A 15,008-nucleotide genomic window follows, 5' to 3' on the forward strand; every position below is an offset into this window, starting at 1 on the left:
GATTTGGGATTAGGTTGACTTGACCCCCCAGACTTCTCGTCTCCACATGTAGAGCTAAATGTCAAGTCCCCTTCACCCCCTAGTTGCACGTCAATCACACGTCATGCTGCTGCGCGCGCATCTTTGTTAAGTATTATCTTATAGATCCACCTATGCATGATAATCAGAGCCAATCATGTTTCTTTCTGCTCCTTATTACGCCTAGTTTCGATTACGTACCACTATGTCATTTCTCTTATCAATTGTTACGCCTTTTGCATTCGTTTCATTGTAAATGTATGACCTATAAAAGTTACTTCTTGTCAATAAAGTATTGTACTTCACTTCCTGAACCCTCGTGGTGACGGAACCTGAAGGCCGCGACTCGAGTCGGCCATTTTGGATGGAATAAAGCCCATTTAGAAAACCTCTTATACCACGGATTCTGCCTCTTGTTATTCTGAGCTATTTTACTTTATTTTAAGATTCCGTATGAAATTCAGTTTAGGTAAAGAAAAGAATATTTACCACAGAATGCTTAATAATGGATGGCATCCGCAGTACAATGGAGATGACAGGCTGCTACGGATTGGAGTGGTGTGCCTGTCACCGCAAACGAGGTAAAGATACAAAAAGGCCGTGATGAAGAAATGAAGTTGAAACTTCACACAAAGCTCCTTTGAAAGCGTAAACTGTAGAATATGGGTTATCAGGGGTTAACAGTTCGTGAGGAACCAGCCCCGCCTCTGATGACACTGCAGGCGTGGCTGAACTAAGGACGGCTGCGCCGGCAAAGACGAACACGGAACAAGGAAGCTGACACGATCACTCCGAGGAAGAAGAGAAAGGCCATCAGCTTCATGCCCCCAACAACAGCTGTCTTCTGCTCCCAAGCTCGGTACTGGGCCCCCACGCACACCAGACGCACGAATGAGCAGGGAAACGTCAAAGGAAAGGCTCCCTCACGAAGATTACTCAGCGTTGAAATCCGATCGTCCCTGAAAGCACATCAGGAACCAGAAGGAAACGGAACACCCAAAGACTTAGAGGTGAGAGTTTGACGTACCTCCCAATGTACTAAACGTCCAAAACCAGCAAAATAATCGAAGTGCCGTAAAGTCACCTCCCAGTGGTTAAGCTCCACCACATACCGCTACGCTGGTTAACTAACAGGAATGGTTTAACATTTCCTTAGACTATGTTCAAAGTACCTGACCTCGTGGGCCACAAGGTGTATGAATATCAAAGGGATGGAGGTGGAAACTGCTCCCTCATGCAGTCTTCTAGTCGCCAGTGTTGAAAAGATGACAGCACAATGGTGTAAGTAAGATCTTCTTTATTCCACTTCCACAGCGTTCCACAGTTCGTCTCAAATGAGCTACACTAGGAACGTTCCCAACATTCTAAAGCAGCCTCTCGGCCAACAGAAGGGAAGTACCAACGGAGGACAGAGAGCAGGGGGGGGAAGGAAGGGAGGAAGATTCCAAAGGAGGAGAGAGGTAAAAGAGGAAAGGACAGTGTAGGAAAAAGGGATATAATTGTAACAGTTACGCACTTACAGATTGAAGACAACATAGCTGAATGCTTGCTAGGACTCCACAAATGCACAGGCGCCCAGAAAGTCCAGCTTCGCTTCCTAGCACTTGCCTTTATACTAGCTATACGAGCGATAACGGTGAGGTGGAAGTCTGCGAGACCCCCTGCGTTATCCCCATGGTATGATGAGGTGATACGCTGGAGTGGCGCAGAAAGTGCAGCAATCAGACGAAAAGAGGCTCGGAGGTTGTGCAAACACCCAATCTCTATGGAGTGGGATACCACATTGGAGGGTTTTAAAGCATTAGACCTCTTTCCACATCACGCTACCCCAACCCTGCCATAGCTGACACTCTGTACTGCATTGGACAGCGCGACTAGTGGGCGAAAAGAAGACACATATACCCGCACAATGCAAAACGGAATGTAAAGCAACATTCACATGCGCAACTACCATGCCAGACAATTGACCTGACGTGCCAGAACGTGGGAGGGGGAGGGAGGGTACTTGGGTAATTGTTAGTAGTTATGTTGAGAGCCCTTCTCAAAGTAATGCATCTTCATTGTAGTTGTATCATACAAACGGCTTTTGTATTAATAATATACTCATGGTGTACTTGCATGCACATACTTCAATACTCCTACTAGCATAAGCTAGCTGTATAATGACGAGAAATAACGAAGTGAAATGTTTGTAACTATTGGATAATACTTTATGGTAATCAATAAAGTTTGTTTTAAAAAACAAAATGTTACATTCATTGAGGAGAATATATGTGCCAAATAAAGTTCAGTGGCAAAAAGCTTGTGAATCAGTTTTATTTCATTGAATATTTTCCAGGTGGAATGTATGTCCCTACTGTGATATGCATATTATTTATTTATTTATTTATTTAGTTTTGACATTGGAATCACATACATCTAGCCTGGCCTCATCATTAATTTTAATGAGCAAGATCATCCTACTCTGTTTGGATCTTGAATCCCCTCACTGTCGCCCTGTACTTCCATGGTATTGTGTTATAGGTGTTTAACCTCCTTGTTATGTTATGTTAATATAATTCAATAGCACACATTTCACCAACGTTCCCTTGTGCTTTCTGACAGTCTGTGGAATGATGTTCTTCTACTTGTTTCAGTAGAGCTAATGGATGCAATGGCAAAAAGAGGAAGGTCAGCAGGCCTAAGGGCCTGCTCCGATGGAGAAAATGTTTCAAAGATTTAACTGCTAACAAACTTGGGTACATAGACATGCTCCACCTATTGACTGGTAGCCAATAAGGAGCCCTCAAGGTGGATGAGATGCAAACTCTTCTACCGAGACTTCCAATCAGTGTAGCCACATCATTTGGAACTAGCAGCATTGGTTCCGTTATCTTTGTAGTGGCTGCAAGACAGATGCTACTCCCATAGTGCAAATGTGAATAAATTTGGGGATTGACCACCGGGAAAGAGATATGGCTCTAACTAAGCATGATCCGCCTAGGCACCTCCAGGTAGTATTAACAATGCACAAATGTTAAGCCATGCATGTTTCTAAGGTCAAAGCTTGGTCTCTTTAAAGGTCATCTTTATAGCTTAAGATGATATTGAACTCAGTCTAAAGGTAAAGGCCGGGTACTCTGTAGTAGTGAGCAAGTCCTTAGTTTTACTGGCAATCAGGTTTGAAAAGTTGTCCGGTATGCGCCATCTGAATAGGGACAGACATGCGTGAAGCGAGGAGGTCTCTCTGTGGCTGGACACCGTCTCCATATTGTTTTGTAAAACTAAATACGAGCTGTGTTTCATCCAGAGAGAGCTAAGCATGGATTCTTATGTTATCAGGAATCTCGTGTAAATATTAATATGAATAGGAGACAAGTGAGGTCTGAGAGACTTTCCTGCACAATCGTTGGGGCATAGATCTAAGTGGTGAGCAGAAATCCACCTAAAATCTACAAGAAAAATTGTTACCAGTCAAGAACAGTGCCACTAAAACCGGCTTGGTGGAGTGACATGATCAGGTGGTTTTGGTATATTAGGTTTAAGGAAATCCAATATAGCCTTTGTCCTAACTCCTATGCAGTAAATCCTGCATCTAAAGACATCAATTTCTATAAAGCCCACCAGCGCATTGTCAAGTGCCAGCTTTTCAGGAGCTTGTTCAGTTTGATAGGCACCAAACCAGTCTCCAGGCAGCAGTGACACAGGGTTATGAGATCCTCATTAAAAATGGGAGCCACCTGGTTCATATATATTTGGTAGGAAAAGAATTATAGGGAGAGCTGGATGACCAAAAAACTGAAATAAGAGGAACTTACACTTTCACAGTGATTTACCTGAAATTCACCGGACTAATCGCAGGAGACGATGAAACTTACTGTCAGACATTGGCCATGGCAGGGATATCTTCCTGTTCAGCTTTGGTCCAAAATCCTCACAGATTGAGTAAGGATGTGCTGAAAACCTTCATGAATATTAAGTTCAGAAATGATTTTAATTAGCTACTTCACTTTGAAATGGCCTGAGGGCAGCACAAGTGCAAAACAAGCAACCGAAATTGTCCTGACATGCTGTTTAATAATATATCTCTTTATTCAGGGTTAGCATTCTTCTAGGGGAGTTAAATGCATGCTTCTCATGAAGCCCCATGAAACATATATACCTAGTGCCAGGCCGTGTTTGTATTTTTGGCGATGTGTTCATTGAGGGTGACATTGGTGTCCATGGTGAACCCAAGTGATTTGGAATTCAAAGAAGGTTGAGGTTTGAAACCATCAAGATTCATGTAAATGAGCCAGGTTTGTACTGTTCTTGTTTGTTGTTCATGGAAAGTAACAGGAATTCTGTTTGGGGTGGGTTGAGTTTCCGGCAGTGCCTAATTTGAGCTGGCTGCTGGTTGCAAGTGGGGCCCACCGGCACTCATTTTCCCTCAACAGACTTTGACCCAGTGCAAGAAAGAGAAAAATACAAAGGAGGGAAAATGGAGCAAAAGAAAGTAAAAAAACTGTGGCAATGATAGAAAGCAGTAATGGAAAAAGTACCTGCTAGAGTGAGATAAAGAGGCAGGAATTGTGGGGTGATAGATTAAAAAGGCAGGAGTTGGAATCAGGACTATGAAACCTTGGTATTTGGCATCCATCCTTTGATAGTGCCGGCCGTGGGCTTCTAAGCAAAGCTTTGCATCCTGACATTTGTTCTTTTATAAATTAAGTACTGGCTTCAATTAGGCACTGGACATCCAGGTCTCAATGATGTGCAAGCAATATTTGAAGCACTGGATGTCAGAAGAGACTTTTGAGTAGAGTTGTGTATCATCGACACATCTTTTAATCTTGATACTGTTATCTGTGAGTAGAGCACCAAGTGGCTCCACGTATGAGTTTGAGATGACAGGAGACAGTATTGAACTCTGGGGGACTCCACAGGTCATAGTCTTCTTTTGGGTCAGTGAGTGTCCATATGAACAAACTAGTGTTGGTTGGAAAGGTAGGAGGAGAACCAGTGAAGGACATTAGCAGTGAATCCTATTCTAGAATCCAGGGTGTGTATGATAGTGAGATGGTCAAGTGTGTCGAAGGCAGCGGAAATGTCCAACAGTATCAGGAAGCAAGCGTCATTTTCATCTGTGGTTAAGAGGGCCTCATTTACGATGTGTAAGGTAATGGTCTTCGTGCTGCAGCTTGATCAGTGACCAGACTGGTAGTCATGCAGGGGACGGTTACCATGATCATGGAGTTGAACATAGACTGCTTTTTCAATGAACTTGCAGATGAATGGTAGGTGAGTGATGGGCCCGTAGTTGGCAAGGCCATCAGGGTCTAAGTAGGGAGGATCTGGCGGTTCTGAGCTTCGAGGAAGATGCCTTGAGTAAGGAAGTCATTGACAATGTTGATAAGGTAAGACAGCATGCCTAGAGAGAGCTTTGATAAGGACAAGGGTAAACTTTTTGTTCACTTTAGGAACATATTTTTACTTTGTAACTTGTATGTCAAATGCAACTGGTCCATTAAATGAAAATCCCAGATAGAATGTTACATTTTCATTTCCATGAGGCACTGAAGCAAAATGCAAAGGCAAAATGGGAATAGTGTTCTTTTGGCAGTGGCCATGAACAAACACTTTTCTATCTTCTGTCCACCCTTTTACTCTTTTTAAAACCTTTGTAACTGTTTCTGCTTTCCATACATCTCCATTTAGCCATTTTAAGCGCCTTTCAAATAACGGGCCGCTAAGCCACTTTTCAATCTTGCTTTTGTGTACAGCCCTGTTTAACCCATTTCCATTTCCAAGGAAAAAGTGTGTATATATTCTTTTTTTTCTTGAGGGAACATTTTTTATTTTTATTTCATACAGACGTTTCAGTGTCTGAAGGGCCGTTATCAAAATTGTGTCTTTTTCTGGACTTGCATCTCTGTCTTCTGCTTCGTCAGGCCAGTAGAGTAATGAAAGCAAATAATGTGCACTTGCTGGAAGAGGCAGCTTTCTTTTTTTTAAAAAGCTCTTGCTAAGTTCTCTTAGTTTTGGAAATGTTATGAGTTTAGAAGATGTGGATGATAGACATGCAAGTGTAATATGACATAATATGTAATTAACAAGATCAGTGTCATCAAGACTGTCTTTTTGTGGATCTCCTGGGTACAGGCTGATGATTTTTTCAAGTTTTTGGACTGATCTGTTGTCTTTTGAATCTGACAGCATTGAAAGAATTCTAGTGAAATCCCCACCACCAAATTTGTAAATGTTCATGCGTCTGACAAGGGGTGTTAGATAATCTTGAGATTCAAATCCTATATTCTTTTTCTGTGAAAGGAAGTCTAAACTGAAAAATCTTGCACATACTTCGGATTTCCTGATGAACCATTTTCTTGGATCATGAACTGCATCATCCTCTTTATTGTTTTGTTCTTCATCATCATTTTTATCAGTCTGAAAATAACTGAGATCTTCCGAAATCCATTCAAGGGCATTATAGATGTTCTGTCGCAATCCTTTCAGACGGCCATGGAGTTTGTGCCATGGCTCTCTAATGTTTTCTGGAATGTGATCTTCATTGAGATAATCTATCAACTCACTTGTTGCGCTGTGCTCTTTTAGTCTATGTTCTCTCTCTTTGTTTCTGTTGAACGGCTCTACTGAGGCAAGCAGGTACAACAGCCTGCATCCAACATTAACCTCTCCAAAATAACCACTGTTATTCATGCAGTCCGCCTCTGCCTTTGCAGCCTTTTCTGAAGCCCTGAAGCATTCCATTGCTTTAAGGGCAATCTCTATGATTTCGGTGGATTCAGCAGCAGTAAGAACCTTCTCCTCTCCTTTTTCTTCTATGGCAGCATGAAACTTTTTTCTATACACTTGACCTTCTGTGTCTAATATGAATGAATCTCGTGGCAGATGCGATTTGGCAACCTCTGCCCAGTACTGAGCACCTTTAAACCTTCCATTTGTGTAATGTAGTCTGGCAAGCTGCTGAGCAACAAATGGATCTTTCCCCAGGCATTCATATGCTGCTTGTAACAAAGTAATGGCTGCTTCAAGGTTCTTTTCAGTATCACAAATATGCTCGATAAGTGGAGAAAAAAAGCTGTCCACGTTGTCACCTTTACTTTTTCTGTATCGTCGGAGAAATAAATCTCTGATTAGCTTTATAAATTCTTCCCGTCCAAATCGATGATTAAAAAGAACCTTTTCTTGTAGAAGATCCATAGCAATTTGACTCTGATGTCTACTTCCTGAAAGTTGATATAGAATTTGCTTAGCAACAAGGGGGTGTATAATATGAATTGATGAGAGCCAGGTAGTAGTTTCTCGCAATTCAATGAAAATGAGTCTTGCTTGCTCACTTAAACTGTTTTTAAAATTATACGTTCTTACTCTGTCTTTCTCATCTGTTGTGTATGCACCAATTCCCAAAAAAGCCTCACAGTGTGATAATGAAATGTATGAATTTTGTACATAGGAATTCAGAAGTGCAACATATCGAATCAGACTTGTTACAAGAGAGGAGTGGTCAATTCCCTGCAATAAGTGTTTTACAAAGTTCTTCACATACTGTTCATTGAATTCTTGACTCATTAAAACAAAAGTTAAGATAAATTCTGGCTTGCAGTTAAACTGCTGTTCAAGTTGAGTACGCTTACTGGCAAACTGTTGTTTTTCCTCATCTGTTAATTTATGAGTGACTGCAACTGTTTCAAGTGGAGAAGCTCTACAAAGCTTTTCAGGCACATTAGACCTTTTACAGCTCATGATAATGAAACATGGCTTCGAAGGATTAACATTTTTGTATGCCATTGCATCTCCTAGGTCATGACGTAAATCATCTAGATACTCTTCGTCACAGTCTTCAACAAGGAGGAGGACTGGGAGGCAGTGCCTGCTATCTTTTTCTTCATATTCTCTGAATTTAACAGCATGTTCACTTACTGTTGTGAATGAGAATGATGTCTTTACTACTGCACATCTTAACTCCTTTCTGTTCTTCCAGAGAACCTGACGTGCAACAGTACTACCACCACTTCCTGGCTGATGAAATATTTTTATTCTGGCTATTGAAAGCTTAATTTTTCCTCCGTGCAAAACGTCATTTAAAATATCTTGGACCTCTTTGCATGCCTCTCGCTCAATAACATCTCCACATATCTTTTTGTCAGCAAGCCAAAAGTTGTTCCAGCTTACTTTTCCCCCTTGATAGAAAGTACTTTCTACTTCATGTACTTTTTCTGGACTCCAGAAGTCAGGTTTTATATTATTGCATTCATCAACACATAATATTTCAAGAGAACATAACTTTTCTTCCTCCACAGCTGTCAGTGGACACAGTCCTTTTGTGAAAACTGGCAAATGCTTTGTTAAAACATTTGAAGGCAGCATGGTTTGAATTGTAGCATCTACATGACTAAGTTTCATTCCAACAATACTCATCTCACCTAGTCTCTCAAAAGGACAGGAGGCCTGTGCTAAAGATGCCCATTCTTCATAATTTTCTCTAGATTCTGCAATGCAAATGATGTTATCCATTTCTGTGTAAAATTCATGAAAAGTGTCAATTATTGGCTTTTTGACTCGAGATAACAACAGAAATAACACAACAAAAGAACCCTTTGGAAGTATTTCACCACAGATTAGTGAAACTGCTTTCTTTAGATATTTCCTCCTAGTTTTTATCCAAGTGTTTTCATCACAAGGTTTGTCATCTCCAAGATAATCATTTCTCCCATTGCAAAATATCCAGCTAGTTTGGTCAAACAAGAGCATGTGTTTTTTGAATTCACTTACACTTACTCCACCTTCAATAGAGTAGCTTTGGAGGGAATGAAGATTTGTGGCATGGTGTTCTTTGTATTTTTTACATAAGCCTGACATATTAGAATTTGCATCAAAATCAAAAACGCAGAAAATGTTCATCCGTGTTAAAAAGTTAATATGTTGCAAATCTTCCTTAGTACATTTATTTGTAACAAGTATGTACCACAATGAGTCAGCCATAGACTTCTTGCCATCAGTTAAAAGAATGGTCAATTTTCTGCCCAAAATTTCTGGGTGATCATTGTCAGCAGCTTGCTTGGATTTTTCAGCCTTTTCTCGCCTTGAATCCCTTTCATGCATGCCATTGAAAAATGCAAGATGATCATCAGATTTGATAGGTACAGAATTCGCCCCGACTCTGTTGTAGATAGTTTGCTTGCCATAAGTGAGCTTATTTGAAGCATCAAAAGTAACGAGACGTACTTGAAAAATCTTTCCTTTTACTATGCTAATTAATGGTTCAATGTCAACCTCAATAACAAAGAGTTGTTCCTCCATGTCTTTCTCAATCACTTCAATGAATTTAGGAGGGTGAATGCAATGCCTCACGGTTTCCAGTTCAGTGGCAAAACAATTTTCAATTAAATCCAAAGCATCAACATAATCGCTCCTGTCATTTACTGGAAAACCAATAATTTGTCCATGCTTAAATTCATTATGTTCTTTGCTGTCCACTACACCAAAATGTATTGTGCCATTTGTACGAACATTCATACATGCAGAACCAAAACGAAAAACCTCATTTGCAAATTTTGACTTTTTGGTTCTGGTATCAAATTGAGCAGCAGTCAAAAATGATTTGTATTCATGGCAAGGAGTAATCATATCTATTATTCCAGTTTCAGGTAGAGCAAGGACTGTATTTTTCACATACTTAAATGTAATGTCATCTTTTCCAAATGGTCGAAATTTGGCAAACGTTAAAGACTTTGTTGCAGTTTTCACTTTTTCATCAACACTGTCATTCACTTGTCTTCCTACGTGTTGTTTCTTATACTGTTCATCCTTGTTTTGAATATCTACATGTGATGCTATAGGAAGGTCAAAACTGTTTTGGATATCTTTGGTCCCACTAGTCTGAGTATCATTGTTTTGATATTCAATAGGTTTTGAAACATTCTTCGAAACAGAACAGTCTTTTTTCTCCCAATTTATCGTCTGGCTCTCATGAGGTTGAGTTTGAAAAACTTCTGAAGGTGCTTTAGGGAAATCTGACTGAACATTGATTTGCAGATTTTCTAGAAGTTTATTTCTTTCTTCAAAAAGCAGCTTGATTGGTCCTTTTCTCATGCCCATTCTGCTCAGAAAAGATTCATCTACTTTTCTCAGAACACGACCGTCAACTTCTTCTTGATGTAACTTCTGTATGTATGCTTGTTTTATTCCAATTGACTGCAACCAAGTACTAACATGACCTTCGTCCCATTGGTCCAAGGGAAGTTTCATGAAATCTAAAAATAAAGAGAAAAATACGATTAGCAGTATACCATCACAGCATGTTGCAAATAAAAGCCATTTTGAAATGATGTATACATACCCATTTTTTCTTGAAATTACACAATTGTCTAATGCTCAAATTTGTTACCTGAAAAATAAAATGCATTCTTAGTACCTATAATGCAGTATTTGCATATTCTCTAGATGTTTCAACATTATCTTTTGGTGAAGTAACATAAATCTTGCAAGTTAAATTAATTGCCAAAAGTGCTGTGAATTGTAGAGATTTTGCTGTTAAGTGGATGACAGACTGAGACAATCTTTGACACTGTTTTTCCTTTTAAATTGTTATCTTTTGTTTTCACTGTAGATAGTATACACATTGAGATAAATTACTATGACTGTGCATGTACATACATTCACATTGAAGTCGGTGTTTCTGTCATTCATATGATTAGGTAATGTGTTATAGATTGTATTGTAATTTTTGGTATTTACAGATTACATGGTTTTCCAAATGGAATCATGACTAAACTGTTAAAATACACAAGTGCTGACAAAGCAAGTAGGTCATTCCTTCGAAAGGCACGAGTTGACCATTTGGCTTTGCCGATGCTCGATGTTGAGTAACGTTATGGAAAAAGACAAGGAAAGCTTGTTGCCTATGTTGAACAACATGGGAAAAAGAAACAAAAAAGGGCAAATGCGGACATCAGCACGATAATGTATATGCATGCCAACATCATGACACAGCAGTCATTTTTTCTTTTAATTTACCATTGTTAGATGGCAGACGCCCATTTAAGATAGGCAAATTACAAAAATATAAACCTTCTGTAAAAGTGTGGTCCAGGAGCAAATTTAAGTTGAAGGGCTTTCTAGAAAAGTTTAAAAGAATATTATTTATTTTAAAAAAAAAGGAATGGTGGAGCAACGGAGGAGCAGTCGGTAGTAAGCAAGTCAGTTCCACAGACGAACGGCAATGAGTAGGTAGGGGTGGGGAGCAACTGAGGAGAGAGAGCAAAAAACACATTTTCTAATCTATGGAGTGCTGAAAGCAAATGAAACCAGTAGTACCCTGAATGCAAGCAGTGGAAGAATACAAGTCATCCAATCAAAAAAATGGTAAAGAAGATATGTTCAGGTGACAGACAAAAGTAGAGTAAGAAAACCACCAAATAAGCAAGTAAATTGACAAGATAGCCATAAAATGAAAGCAATGTTTTAGTATTGTATTTGCTAGGTCTTAGAAAACACAGGTAAGGCTGTCTCTAGACAAGAACTAAAGAATACAAAAGTGTTTTTCTTAGCAAGATGAAAAAACGCTGGAAAAGTACATTTTGAAAACCCACATGTTTTGATTCTCTATAAAACAGCATGCAGAATGTTTTTAAAACGTGCATTTTAGACATGCATAAAATTACTATAAGGTATTTTCTGTAGTATCTATGGTACACTGCAATTATGGATGCGCTGGAACTAGCTTTTACAGATGCTTGAAGAAAGGAGCAACTATTTTAGACTGCTGATACAGTTTTCTGATAGAACAAGGGTGTCCCCACAAATCAGTGGTGCTTGCATCCCACCAAACGCACACTTACCAGACTGTATTTAGAGTCAGGGAAAGATATGGGGGTTTAACAGCTGGGATTCAGATGTCTACACCATCAGAAAGGTTTGGCTGACCATCACAGACCACCTGCCACAGACCGCCAGGTCATGATGATGGTTGATGCTTGTTTTTAGGTCACAGCCTACCAGATGTCGCAGCTGTCCGGTTTGCTAAAGACATTTGGGGACATTCAGAAAGTTGACCTATGAATGCATTCCGCCCGTTGCTTACCATTGGCTTTGTGATTTGTAACTCACATTTTCTAGCTTTCTATTTGCTGGCTTTATTTGCATTTGGCTGTCCAGTTTGGGTTTATCCCTCCTGTTGCCCAAACCTTGTTTATTGTATTCTTCCACTGTCTGGCTCTCTGTAAAAATGCCTTTAAATGTTGTTCTTATCTTGTCACATTTGATGTGCTTTCAAAGACAGAGGTCAAATGACAGGCTGTGTCTTCCAGGGAGCATGGTGGTTATTTTTCTTTCTCTGACTTCAAAGTGAGGGGATTTATGTGACAATCATGCTGGCCACTGGGGGTCTTCTTGAAGAAGGCTGTATGATGTTATTTTTTTTCTAGCACACAACAAAGTGTAAATGCCTGTACATGAACTGTCCTGAAGATCAAGTCAATACATTGGGTGATGACATTTCCACACATTATCGTTTATGTGCTGTATACTTTTATCAGTAGAACTATATGTGAGTGCAAATATTATGGTCATTTCAATTGGAGATGTGTTATCTGTAATGGCAATACGCTACCTATTTTACCATGTATACTCCATGTTACCCCACTCCACTCTACTCTGTACAACGTTACCCCACTTCTCTCCACTACTCCATGCCACTGCTCTCTACTCTGCACCGCTCCACTCCGCATCACTAGATTCTTATCACAACTCCACTCTATGCCTCTCTACTCTGCACCACTCCACTCTACCCTATGCCAATGCACTCTACCTCATACTATTCTACTATGCACCAATGCACTCTACACCACTCCACGCCATTGCACTCTATGCCACCCTACTCTGCAACACTGCACTCTACCCCAATGCACTCTACCCTGTACCACTCCACTGTATACCAATGCACTCTATGCCAATCCCTTCTAAGCCACTCTAATCTACTCTGCACCACTGCACTCTACTCTGAAACAATCTCTGGTATGCCACTGCACTCAGTGCCACTCTACTCTGCACCACTATATGCCACTGCACTCTACAACACTTTACTTAAAACTAATGCACTCCACGCCAATCTACTCTGCAGCACTGCACTCTACGCCACTATGCTCTATGCCACTGCACGCTACACCATTTTACTCTGTCACTGGGGTATTGCATTCTACTCTGCGCCACTGCTCTCTACACCACTCTAATCTGCGCCACTGCACTCTATGCAACTCTACTCTGCGCCACTGCACTACACACCACTATACCCTGCGCCAATGCACTCCACGCCACTCTACTATACTATACACCACTGCACTCTCCAACAGTATATTCTACAATCCTGCACTCTTTGCCACTCTGTGCCACTGAAATCTGCTTCGCTCCACTTCATGCCAATCCACTCTAATCTACTCTGCATCACTGCACTCTACGAAACTCAACTCTGTACCATTGCACTCTTCGCCACTTCACTCTACTCTGAAAGAATCTATTCTATACCACTCCCGTCTACGCCTCTCTCTTTCAGTCTGCGCCACTCCACTCTATGCCACTCCAAATCACTGCACTGTGGAGCACGATTAGACCTAAAGAAAGGAGCAATAGCAGGGTTGTGCTCACTGTTGGGTAGAGTTGGAACGGTCGTATCCTGAAACATTGACTATGTATCTATGTTAATAATATAGTCAATGGAAAATATTCTACTAATATAGGGTGATTGGGCCGGGCCATCAGAGCGTGTGCATCCATTTATGTGGCTCAGCCACATTGCTGGTCTCTTTGTCCTGAGTAAGACCTTGGGAACAGTGGTTTTCATGCAGCTACTGGATCACATTTGCGTCAACCCAATCTAAAATACACCTGTAGTTGTCTGCTGCATGGTAACATTGCTGTTCAAAGCTATCTGGTCATGTTAATAGTGCTAGATTTGTCATTTGCACTGAAAACACTTTACCATCAAGTACTGTAGAAAAGGTTAACTTCAGTAGCAGGTGTTAAGATCATTCCTGCAAAATTGTGTCTTTATTCTCTACTTCCCACCGTACTTACCTGTTGACATCCTCATACTCCCCTTGTCCGCATAATGTCTTTAGTCTTCTCCATTGTACGTTATTTATATATTTTGTGTTGCTTTATCAGAACTCTGCAGATGCACTCACATGTTTAATATAATCAGATGGTTGATCTAATCAATGTTAACCTCTTTAAAACTATTAAGGAACTATGACCAGATGAGTCATTGCTGGCTACAATTTAAAAAAAGACCACCGTTCAGCTTTTTTGTGCACTTTTATAACCCAATGGTTTGTTTTGCTTTTCTACTACTTTGCTCCAGGATATAACAAGGGATAAAAGGGACTTATAGACAGTTTACCAAGAACACTGAATGAATGGGGTGTTCAAAAACACAAGCTGGCAACATCAACACAGCTATTCGTGTATTGCTGCTTCTTGAGAAGGCTCAGCATAAGGTGTCACAATGACCCTGGACATTATCATGGGAAAGGGAAATAAGTCAGAGACCAGAGAGAAAAAGAAGAGTTAACGGATGTCTGAGGAACCAGAGAGACCAGAAGGGAGCTAGAAGGCAGACCAGCTTGACAGGTGAGACACTGAAAGACAAATATGTGTGTGAGTGAGAGAGAAAGAGTGAGGGAGAATTAACAACTTAGAGAGATGAAGAGAAAGGTATTGGAGAGAGAAAGATTGGCGTGAGAGAGGGAGAGGCAGATGAGAGAGACGATGAAGACAGAGACTGGCGAAAAACAGCTTGTTGTCAGACAGAGATTAGAAGGCAGGTTAGACACGTGACTGAAGACAGATGAGAAAGACACAGCCAACAGAGACAGAAAAAGAGGGAGAGGCAGGTGTGAGAAAGGTGTAATAAAGAGAGAGTCTAAAACAAGACAGTAGAATAGGGAAACACATGAAAAGCAGACTTCTGAGAGCGAGAGGTAATAAAAAGAGACTGCTGAGATACTCTGAGA

The 15,008-nt window shown here is 40.5% G+C and overlaps 1 protein-coding gene across 2 annotated transcripts in view; it reads right to left on the minus strand.

Moving 5' to 3' along the window:
• Window positions 1-1,302: 1,302 nt before the first annotated feature.
• LOC146810239 (sterile alpha motif domain-containing protein 9-like) overlaps window positions 1,303-15,008 on the minus strand; it is an 85,957-nt gene continuing 72,251 nt past the window's right edge. For both annotated transcript variants that reach the window (XM_085617233.1, XM_085617234.1), the window contains 2 exons: window positions 10,340-10,387; window positions 1,303-10,253 (listed from right to left, as the gene is read on the minus strand). In XM_085617233.1, coding sequence (XP_085473359.1) covers window positions 5,467-10,253; window positions 10,340-10,343 — 4,791 coding nt within the window. In that variant the 5' untranslated portion in view covers window positions 10,344-10,387 and the 3' untranslated portion in view covers window positions 1,303-5,466. The remainder of the gene's footprint in view (window positions 10,254-10,339; window positions 10,388-15,008) is intronic.

The sequence above is a fragment of the Triturus cristatus genome, chromosome 7, assembly GCF_964204655.1.
Source record: "Triturus cristatus chromosome 7, aTriCri1.1, whole genome shotgun sequence".
Lineage (NCBI taxonomy): Eukaryota > Metazoa > Chordata > Amphibia > Caudata > Salamandridae > Triturus > Triturus cristatus.